At 49.9% G+C, this 10,980-nt stretch overlaps 1 protein-coding gene across 1 annotated transcript; it reads left to right on the top strand.

Moving 5' to 3' along the window:
- Positions 1-4,348: 4,348 nt before the first annotated feature.
- Positions 4,349-8,878, top strand: Lrrc8e (leucine rich repeat containing 8 VRAC subunit E). Its single transcript, XM_090329882.1, has 2 exons — positions 4,349-4,486; positions 5,110-8,878. Exons 1-2 carry the CDS (start codon positions 4,349-4,351, stop codon positions 7,351-7,353), a joined length of 2,382 nt encoding a protein of 793 aa, XP_090186008.1. The 3' UTR covers positions 7,354-8,878.
- Positions 8,879-10,980: the final 2,102 nt, after the last annotated feature.

Here is a 10,980-nt window from a genome sequence, read left to right as displayed (position 1 = left end):
TGCATGCCTGCCAGTACTGCAGCCTCAACTTCAGGCCTCTCACTTTGACTTGGCTTTTTCTTTGCCCAAGACTAGTGCTCTACTCCTTGAGCCACAGCTCCACTTCTGGCTATTTGCTGGTTAATTGGAGAGAAGTGTCCCACAGACTTCTTGACCCAAGCCGGCTTTGAACCATGATCTTGAAATTCAGCCTCCTAAGTAGCGAGGATTGTAGGCGTGAGCCCGCAGCGCTTGGCAGCATTCTTACAGGAGTAACTTTTTTTTTTTTTTTGGCCAATGGTTGACACCTATAATTGTAGCTACTCTTGATTCCTTGAAGGCTAAAATCTGAGGAGTATTGTTTGAAACCAGCCCCAGCAGGAAAGTCAATAGACTTCTATCTCCAATTAACAGCAACATGCTGGAAGCGGAGATAAGGCTCAAGTGGTAAGAGCACCAGCCTTGAATAAATTAACTAAGGGACATCCAGTCCCTGAGTTTAAGCCCCAAGACTAGTACAAGAAAATTCTTCAAAAAAATAAAAGATTGGGATGGGGCCAGGAGTTTGGCCTAGTGGTAGAGTGCTTGCCTAGCATGCACGAAGACCCGGGTTCGATTCTTTGGTACCACATACTTAGAAAAAGCTGGAAGTGGTGCTGAGGCTCAAGTGGTAGAGCTCTAGCCTTGAGAAAAATCCAAGGACAGTGCTCAGGCCCTGAGCTCAAGCCCAGGACTTGAAAAAAAAAAAAAAAAAAGATTGGGATGGGACTGTGGCTAAGAGGTAGCGTGTCCACCTAGCACTCATGAAGCCCTGGGTTTGATTCTTCAGTACCACACACGCAGAAAAAGCCAGAAGTGGTGTTCTGACTCAAGTGGTAGAGTACTAGCACTAGCCTTGAGCCAAAGAAGCTGAGGACAGTGACCCTGAGTTCAAGCCTCATGACCAGCCAAAAAATAAAAGTCTCTGACAAAAAAAAAAAAAAAAGATTTTGCATCGCGTTGCTCACACCTATAATTTTACCTACTCAGGAGGCTGAAATCTGAGGATCCTAGATCAAAGCCAGCCTGGGCAGGAAAGTCCGTGAGACTCTTAATTCCAGTTAACTACCAGAAGGCCGGAAGAGGAGCAGTGGCTCAAGTTCTAGAGTATCAGCCTCTCCAAATCCAGACAACAGCCCTAAAATTCAAGCTCCCAAAGTTGACAGCAGATTCAGCTTGAAGAGCATCAAGTAGCCTAGTTTGTGATACCCCGCCCCCACTTCTGTGAATCCCATCTTCTAAGCCCTCCCCCCAGCTCTGCTCAGACACTAAGGGTTGGTGGGGGAGAGGTATCCTTGTGTCTGGAGGAATGTAATGGCAGGTTCTGGAAGATCAAGTTTGAGTCATAGAGACAGATAATGATAATCCCTTGTACCCGCCTCCGATTCTCTTTGTGTATACACTTTGTCCCCTGGGAACTACTGGCCCATCCTTCAGGGTTTCTGTCTTCTAGCCTGTGATTGTGGGGCAGGTAGCAAGGTGGTTGAACTTAGACCATTGGAAGACAGGTCTTGAAAGCAGCCAGGACTGTGTGACTCTGTGTGTGTGTGTGTGTGTGTGTGTGTGTGTGTGTGTACGCGCATGCGCGCATGAGTGTGTGTGTGTGTGAGAGAGATGGTACTGAGATTTGAATTCAGACTTGCTCACATTTGAGACAGGCACTCTACTGCTGAGCCATATTTCCAAGCCCTGCTTTTTATTATTTTATTTTGTCCTGCATTACACTGGTTATTTCTGAGAACCCTGCTTTCTACTTGTGCGTACTCCTGGACCTCAATCCTCCTATTTTCGTGGGATGATAAGTGGACACTATCATGTATGGCTCTCCATTGAGAAGGAAATCTCATGAACTCTTTTGCCGGCACTTAACCTTGAACCTCCATCCTCCATCCTCCATCCTCCAAATCTCAGCCTCTCAAGTAGTGCAGGGATTCCAGGTGTGAGCCACCAGCACCTAGCTTCTGTGGGTTCATTTCTATCAGATTTGATGCTGACGGTAGAGGCTGGGACACGAGTGGAGGACAGGCCATTGTGTTGGGGGACCCTCTGCTGTGAAACCCCCTGGTTCTGGAGGAGTAAGAAATCCAAGCCCTCTTCTTCATTTGTAGGGATGTTTGTGCCCAATCCTTTGCCTGCAACTCTCCCATCTGGAGATGGAGGCGTCAGATTAAGGGGTCTGATTTAAATCAGGGTGGCCAATGGCTCCCACCTGTAATTCTACCTCCTCAGGAGGCTGAGATGTGAGGATCACAGTTCAAAGCCAGCTGTGGCAAGAAAGTCTGTGATATTCTCATCTCCAATTCACTAGCCAAAAGCTGGAAGTGGAACTGTGCCTCAATGGTAGAGCACAAACTTTGAGTTTATTAAACACATCATTTGAAATATGATGTAACAATCAATGTTAATAAATTATTTAATAAAAAAAATTTAAAAAGTTGGGTGCGGTGGCTCATGTCTGTAATCCTAGCTACTCAGGAGGCTGAGATCTGAGGATCACAGTCCAAAGCCAGCCTGGGCCCTAAAGACCATGAGACTCTTATCTCCAATTAACCACCAGAAGTGGTGCTGTGGCTCAAGTGGTAGAACTTAAGCTGAAGAGCTCAGGGACAGCACCCAGGTCCAGAGTTCAAGCCTCACAACTGACAAAAGAAAAGGAAAAAGAAAAAAGGTAGTGGGAGAGGGGGGTACAAGGAGTTGATTGCTGTGAACTGCCTGGCTCTTGCCTGGTGAGTAGGAGGCACTCATCATGTATTAAAGTCTCCATTTTTTTTTTCTTTTTGCCCAGTCCTGGGAACCTAACTCAGGGCCTGAACACTGTCCTTGGGCTTTCTCAAGGCCAGTGCTCTACCACTTAAGCCACAGCACCACTTCCAGCTTTTTTCTATGTATGTGGTACTGAGGAATTGAACCCAGATCTTCTTGCATGCTAGGAAAACACTCTTACCACTAGGCCAAACTCCCAGACCCTAAAGTCTATTTCTACTTTGATCTCAACTCAGAAGTCTGCTGCCAAAGGAGGAACAGTTGAGACAGAAAGTGTCAGAGTGCTGGCTGAGGTACAGAACAGGGAACCAGGGTTTCCCTGCTCTTCTAGGAAGACTGACACTGCCTCGTGGTCCAGATGTTCCCTTCCTGGGCCAGCCACTTTGATCAGAGAAAGAATGGAAGGTTCCTAGAAGCCTGTTTAAGAAGGAATAACCAGCTGGATACTAGTAACTCATGCCTGTAAGCCTAGAAACTCAGGAGGCTGAGATCTGAGGATGAAGGCAGCCGGGGCAGGAGAGGCTATGATACTCCTATCTCTAACTAATCAATAGAGTGGAGCTGGGGCTCAAGTGGTAGGTAGAAAGCCAGTCTGGAGAGGAAAAAGGCGAGGGCACCCAGGCCCTGAGTTCAAGCCTCAGTACACACACACACACGGACAAATGATATTGGCAGAAAAAGCTCGGATGATGGCAAAAGGGGGCCACAGAGGCCCCCCCCCCTTCTTTCCACCCCCTTCTAGCCTCAGGAAGTGGCAGCCTAGTTTCAGCTTGTGCCCCACGCCCACGTGTGACTAGGGCCTGGCCCATCTTTATCTTCGATAATAATACCTTGGTTGAAAAGGAAACCAGGCATAGACAGAGTGGGACAGCAGCCCAGGAGCCTGGCAGCCTAGCCCAGCCCTGTGCCAGTCATCCACCAATCTCAGGTGTCAGCCTGAGAGTTCTCCACTTGGGGTGGGGTCTCCGTCTTTCAGACATTCCAACACTTCCTCTCCCTCTCAGAGCCCCAGTCTCCTGCTTGTACCTCTAGCCCCTTTAAAATCCCGGGTGTCCTGGTGGCTCACACACACTCCCCCACCCCAGGGCTGACTGGCCTTCAACTTGGCCACTCCCTAACCCTTGGGGCCCAGTAACCAGAGCAGAGCCAGGCTCCAGCCGGCTTTTCCGGTTGGAGGTAGTGCCCTGAGCGCCCCTGAAGGGGGTGGGAAACCTACACCCCGGAAGTCCTGGATGGAGGGACACTGGTCAGGTGCAGGTGAGAACTGGACTGGGGACACATGGAGAGGGTGCTGTGGGGTGTCTCTTCTTCAGGAGAGGAAAGGCAATGCCTGGCATGGGGAGAAAACCGCATAGGGAGACTGGGGGAGCCGTGTTCTGTCCCTCCTGAAATCTGAAAGGTCAGGCAGGGGGTCCTAGTACGGTTTGAGGGAGCGGGAGAAGCTCTCTGGCCCTAGGAAAAGGAGAAAGGAGACAAGTCCCAGGCGAGAAGGCCTGTGTATGTTCCTTCCAGAAGGGACCCCTGCCTCACCATTTCTCTCCCCATCTCTCTGCCTTCTGCAGGCAGGATGATCCCCGTGGCAGAGTTCAAGCAGTTCACAGAACAGCAGCCGGCATTCAAGGTGCTCAAGCCCTGGTGGGATGTGTTGGCTGAGTACCTCACGGTAGCCATGCTTATGATTGGGGTCTTCGGCTGCACCCTTCAGGTGAGGGGCGGTCTGCAAATGGGCGGGACGTCACCCTGGGGATGGTCGTAATTGGTTTGGGCTGTACCTGTAGGTGAGGGAGCAGGCCATAAAGGGGTGGGACCCACACCTGCCTTCCTGTCACTCAACAGCAGAATCCAGAGCCTACCTTCAGACCAGACCCGACCTTTTTCATAAGGGTACAGTCCTACTGGGTTAGGTCTACCTTAAGGGGCTCATCTTATTGCCTCTGCAAAGATTCTGCTTACAAATGAGATTGTATGCATAGGGATTACTTTTTTGCTTTGGTGAATTTTCAAATACTATCTTGTGTTTCTGTGCTTGGGTGAGCCTGGAATATGCTTCCTGATTTTCTAGGATGACAGGCACATGCCACTACAACTAGAGATTGGTGGAGTCTCACTAATATTTTGTCCAGGCTGGCCTCAACGTGCAGTCCTCCCAGCCTGTGCTTCCCAAGTAGCTGGGATCATAGGCATGAAACACAAGCAACCCAGTTCTTTTCTCCAAAGATTTCTTAGCAACTCCTCCGAAGTCATCCAGCTGGCCAGGAGTCCCAGATCAAAATTTCCTACCCTTCAGCTTCACATTCTTCCCCCATTTTATCCCCTTTTCATTCCCAGGTAACACAGGACAAAATCATCTGCCTGCCCAGCCATGAACCTCGGGAGAACTTATCCGAGGCTCCCTGCCAACAACTGTTGCCCCGGGGGGTTTCTGAGCAGATAGGGGACCTCCGGGAACTGAGTGGCCTCAAGAACAACTTGGACCTTCAGCAGTACAGCTTCATTAACCAGTTGTGCTATGAGACAGCCCTCCACTGGTATGCTAAATATTTCCCCTACCTGGTTGTCATTCACACGCTTGTCTTCATGGTCTGCACCAGCTTTTGGTTCAAGTTTCCCGGCACCAGTTCCAAGATCGAACATTTCATATCCATCTTGGGCAAGTGTTTTGATTCCCCATGGACAACCCGGGCCTTGTCCGAAGTCTCCGGAGAGAACAATAAAAGTCCTACTGCCGGACGGGCCATGGCGATCGTGGCAGCGTCGGCAGGGCCAGGCAAGACAGGTGAGGGGGAGAAGGAGAAGGTGCTGGCAGAACCAGAGAAGGTGGTGACTGAGCCCCCGGCTGTCACCTTACTGGACAAGAAAGAAGGTGAGCAGGCCAAAGCCTTATTTGAGAAAGTCAAGAAGTTCCGGGTCCACGTAGAAGAGGGAGATATCTTGTATACCATGTACATCCGGCAGACGGTACTCAAAGTGTTCAAGTTCTTTGCCATCCTTGTTTACAACTTGGTGTATGTGGAGAAGATCAACTTCCTGGTGGCCTGTAGAGTGGAGACGTCCGAAGTGACTGGGTATGCCAGTTTCTGCTGTAACCACACCAAGGCTCACCTCTTCTCCAAGCTGGCCTTCTGCTACATCTCCTTCGTGTGTGTGTATGGCATCACCTGCCTGTACACGCTCTACTGGCTCTTCCACCGACCCCTCAAAGAGTACTCCTTCCGGTCTGTGCGGGAGGATACGGGGATGAATGACATCCCCGACGTGAAGAATGACTTCGCCTTCATGCTGCACCTCATCGACGAGTATGACTCGCTCTATTCCAAGCGTTTCGCCGTCTTCCTCTCCGAGGTCAGTGAAAGCCGTCTAAAGCAACTCAACCTTAACCACGAGTGGACCCCAGAGAAGCTTCGACAGAAGCTGCAGCGGAATGCCCGGGGGCGCCTAGAGCTGGCTCTGTGCATGCTCCCTGGGCTTCCGGACACTGTGTTCGAGCTCAGTGAGATAGAGGCACTCCGGCTGGAAGCCATCTGTGAGATCTCCTTTCCCCCTGGGCTCTCACAGCTGGTGAACCTCCAGGAACTCAGTTTGCTCCATTCACCGGCCAAACTGCCCTTCTCCTCGCAGATCTTCCTGCGAGATCGCCTGAAAGTGATGTGCGTGAAATGTGAGGAGCTTCGTGAAGTGCCCCTCTGGGTGTTTGGGCTGCGGGGCTTAGAAGAACTCCATCTGGAGGGACTGTTTGCCCCGGAGCTGGCTCGAGCCGCTACTCTTGAGAGTCTCCGGGAGTTGAAGCAACTCAAGGTGTTGTCTCTCCGAAGCAATGCCGGGAAGGTGCCAGCCAGTGTAACCGACGTAGCTGGACACCTGCAAAGGCTGAGTTTACATAACGATGGGGCCCGATTACTGGCCCTCAATAGCCTCAAGAAGCTGGCGGTATTACGGGAGCTCGAACTGGTGGCTTGCGGACTGGAACGCATTCCCCATGCCATCTTCAGCTTAGGGGCCCTGCAGGAACTGGACCTCAAGGACAACCACCTGCGATCCATCGAAGAGATTCTGAGTTTCCAGCACTGCCGGAAACTGGTCACACTCAAACTGTGGCACAACCAGATCGCTTACGTCCCTGAACACGTGAGAAAGCTCCGGGGCCTGGAACAGCTCTACCTCAGCCACAATAAACTGGAGACGCTGCCCACCCAGATCGGCCTGTGCTCTAGCCTCCGATTACTGGACGTGTCCCACAATGGACTGCGTTCCTTACCACCCGACGTGGGCCTCCTCCAGAATCTACAACATCTAGCTCTCTCCTATAATGCCCTCGAGGCCTTGCCGGAAGAGTTGTTCTTCTGCCGAAAGCTCCGGATATTACTTTTGGACTACAACCACCTGAGGCAGCTCTCCCCACTCGTGGCAACCCTCAGGTGCCTCAGCCGCCTGGAACTCAAGGGCAACAGATTGGAGGCACTGCCTGAAGAACTTGGCAACTGCACAGGACTCAAGAAAGGGGGGTTGCTGGTAGAGGACACCCTGTATGAGGGGCTGCCCCCAGAGGTGCGAGAGAGGATGGAGGAGGAATGAAGCTAGATTAGGGTAGGTAAGTTTAAGCGGAGGCTTATTGGATGCCTCTGCCCCACCTATATCTTCCCAGAGAAATGGCTAATGATGGGCCCATCCAGAAGAGAATGGACAGATGTGTCAACTCTGTGGAACCCAGGCAAGATCTAGGACTGGTTCATCTGGGGAGAGGCAGGAAGCTGTGGATTTGGGCTGGAACATCATGTGGAAGGATTAACTCAGTCATAGGATTCTTAAGCTCAAAACCACAACCTGTGTGTCTTTGACAGGCTGGCCTGCCCTCTCTCTGGACATTCCAGCTTAATTAGTAGCACAGATGGGAGGGGGACACATCCCAGAGGGACTTTCCAGGCTCCCCCATCCCCCTAGCACAAACTACATGGCTTATATCTGGGGTTCCCTCCCAAGGAGGGGAATGCTGACACAAAGGACAAGCTTCCCTCCCCCTCCCCACGCCCATTATTATCCCAACTTTGAAGCCAATTTCTTATTTATAAGAACGATGGATTTCATATCTGGCTAGATGTCAAAACCAACTAAATAGCTAGGATAAAAAAAAAAAATCCCAAGCCCCACCCCTGAAACAACGACTCAGGAGTTTTGGGTGGAGGCCAGGAAACTGCTCGTAAATAAATAAGCATACCAGGTAATTCTCATGCAGGTAGGCCTGGAACTGTACCATGGATCTGCTGACTTAGGCAAGAAAGAGACATCAAACCTGGTGCTGTGGCTCACATCTGTAATCTTACCTAGTTGGGAGGCTGCGATCAGGAGGATCATGGTTCAAGGCCAGCTGGGACACAAATGTTCACAAGATCCCATCTCAATGAATAAAACATTGGGCAAAGTGAAAGCATGAATAGGTGGGTCACAGTTCCAAAGAGCCTGAGCAAAACCTGAAACCCTATTTGAAAAGTATGAAAGTTAAAAGACCTGGTGTGGGTGGGGGTTAGGGTATGACTCCAATATTATAGCACCTGTATGGTAGGCAGGCTCTGAGTTGAAACCTCAATACTACTTAAAAAAATTATAAGGGAAGCCAGGCGAAGTGGCTCACACCTGCAATCCTAGCTACTCAGGAGGATGTAATCTGAGGATTGCAGTTCAAAGCCAGCCTAGTCCATGAGACTCTTATCTAAAAAAACATGAAGTGGGGCTATGGCTCAGGGGTAGGGGGGTAGCCTTGAGCTGAAGAAGTCAGGGATAGTGCCCAGGCCCAGAGTTCAAGCCCCATGACCCACCAAAAAAAAAGGGGGGGGAGAGAATAGATTTCGCAATGTCTGCGTTCCGAGGCCTTATTTTTCAGCTCCAGACCTTTTGAGAATCTCGTGGCACTGAGCATCTCTTTCCCCTGGAAATGCTTAATGCAACACAAAAAACTACAAACAGAACCTCCAGAGGGTTTCTCATGGATTTCCTCCTATGTAAAAACATTTGCTATGGAGGCTACACTGATCTGAGGACAGGCAAGGACTCTGTCTGTGGGGTGTTCCTGGAAGAGACCAGGGGGCACTTAATAAATACTAATTATGAGAACTATAATTGTATGTGCATTCCTATCAGTTAAACCTTCTCGTTTCACGTGGCTGTTTCAACATTTGCCTGTCAGAATCAAAACTGAGAGCTGCCTAATGAGGTGGCTCACACTTGTAATCCTAGCTACTCAGGAGGCTGAGATCTGAGGATCACGGTTCAAAGGCAGCCTGTGAGACTTTTTTTTTTGCCAGTCCTGGGGCTTGAACTCAGGGCCTGAGCACTGTCCTTGGGCTTTCTCAAGACTAAAGCTCTGCCCCTTGAGCCACAGCACCACTTACAGCTTTTTCTATGTATGTGGTACTGAGGAATTGAACCCGGGCCTTTGTGCATACTAGGCAAGCACTCTACCACTAGGCCAAACTTCCAACTCCAAGTCCGTGAGATTCTTATCTCCAATTAACCACTAGAAAACTGGAAGTGGTGCTGTAACTTAAGGGTTAGGCAATAGCCTTGAGCTGAAGAACTCAGGGACAATGCCCAGGCCCAGAGTTCAAGCCCCATGATAGAAAAAAAAACCCACTGAGAGCCTATTCTGGGGAAGGAGAGTGAGAAGCACTGAAGGCAGCCCAAAAAGGCAGCAAGGGAGACATGTCATTAAATCTACCTTATTACTACAGAATCCCTTTTCTTCCTGGGTGCTATCCCTAAGCTTTTTTGTTTGATTTCTCACAAGGCTAGCGCTCTACCATTTGAGCCACAGCTTCACTTCACTTCCAGCTTTTTGGTGGTTAACTGGAGAGTCTCAATGATTTTCCTGTCCAGAGTGGCTTCAAACTGTGATCCTCAGGTCTCAGCCTCCTCCTGAGCAGCTAGAATGAGGCACCTGGTCCTCCCATGGTTTCGTGTGTGTGTGAGAGAGAGAGAGAAAGAGAGAGGGAGAGAGGGAGAGAGGGAGAGAGAGAGAGGCTTAAACTCAGGTTCTGGATGCAGTCCCTGAGCTTTTTCACACAAAATGAACCACAGCTCCACTTCTGGCTTTTTGTTATTAATTTATTTATGTTGGTCATGGGGCTTGAACTCAGATCCTGGGAGCTATCCCTAAGCTTTATTGCTCAAGACTAGTCCTCTATCACTTTGAACCACAGTGCCACTATTGTTTTTCTGGGGGTTAATTGGATAGAAGAGTTTCACAGATTTTCCAGCCTGGGCTGGTTTTAAATCATGATCCTCAGATCTCAGCCTCTTGAGTAGCTAGGATGACAGACATGAGCCACTGGCACCTAGCTGCTTTTTGCTGTTTAATTAGATCTAAGTCTCATGGAATTTACAGTCCAGGCTGGCTTCAAATATCCTCAGATCTCAACCTACTAAATAGCTAAGATTACAGGCATGAGCCTTGCTATTCTTTTAACTCCATACATGTGTCTGACCTCCCAAGTCACTGGAGGCATCCCCATAAGCCTTCAAAGACCAACCCAAGGTGTGTGTGTGTGTGTGCATGCATGTGTCTGTCTGTCCTGGGGCTTGAACTCAGGGCCTGAGCACTGTCCATGGACTTTCTCTATCATTTGAGCCATAGCACCACTTATGGCTGTGGTATGAAGAAATAGAACCCAGGGGTTTGTGCATGCTAGGTAAGCACTCTTACCACTAGGTCCAACTCCTGGTCTCCCCCAAGGTGTTCTTATATTGGTCCCCCAAATGGTTAGGGAACCTAACAGCCAGATCTCTTCGGTCACCTATTGAATTTCTGTGCCTCTTGGCACCTTAGAGACAACTTCCGGTTCCTTAGTGTCTCTTGGTCTTTAGTGCCTGGGCTGACTTTGAACCACGATCCTCAGATCTCAGTCTCGAGTAGCTAGGATTACAGGTGTCAGTCTCGAGTAGCTAGGATTACAGGTGTAAGCCACAGCACCTGGCCTGAGACAAGCTACTCTTGAGGGTTCCAGGTTCCAGAAGGAAACATCTCCCCTGGCACTCTTTAGAAAAGTTGTTTAGGTTGTGTAGGTGAAAGCATTAGCCCCAGAGCCCATCTCCAAGACACTGATTCAGCCGGGTGCCAACAGCTCACACCTGTCATCCCAGCTACTCAAGAAGCTGAGATTTGAGGACCCTGGTTCAAAGCCCGCCTGGACGGGAAAGTCTGTGGGACTC

This window comes from Megascapheus bottae, chromosome 1, assembly GCF_031878675.1.
Source record: "Megascapheus bottae isolate mThoBot1 chromosome 1, mThoBot2.hap1, whole genome shotgun sequence".
Taxonomy (NCBI): domain Eukaryota; kingdom Metazoa; phylum Chordata; class Mammalia; order Rodentia; family Geomyidae; genus Megascapheus; species Megascapheus bottae.
Note: the sequence above shows the minus strand (reverse complement) of the source record. Positions and strands in the feature narration are given on the sequence as shown.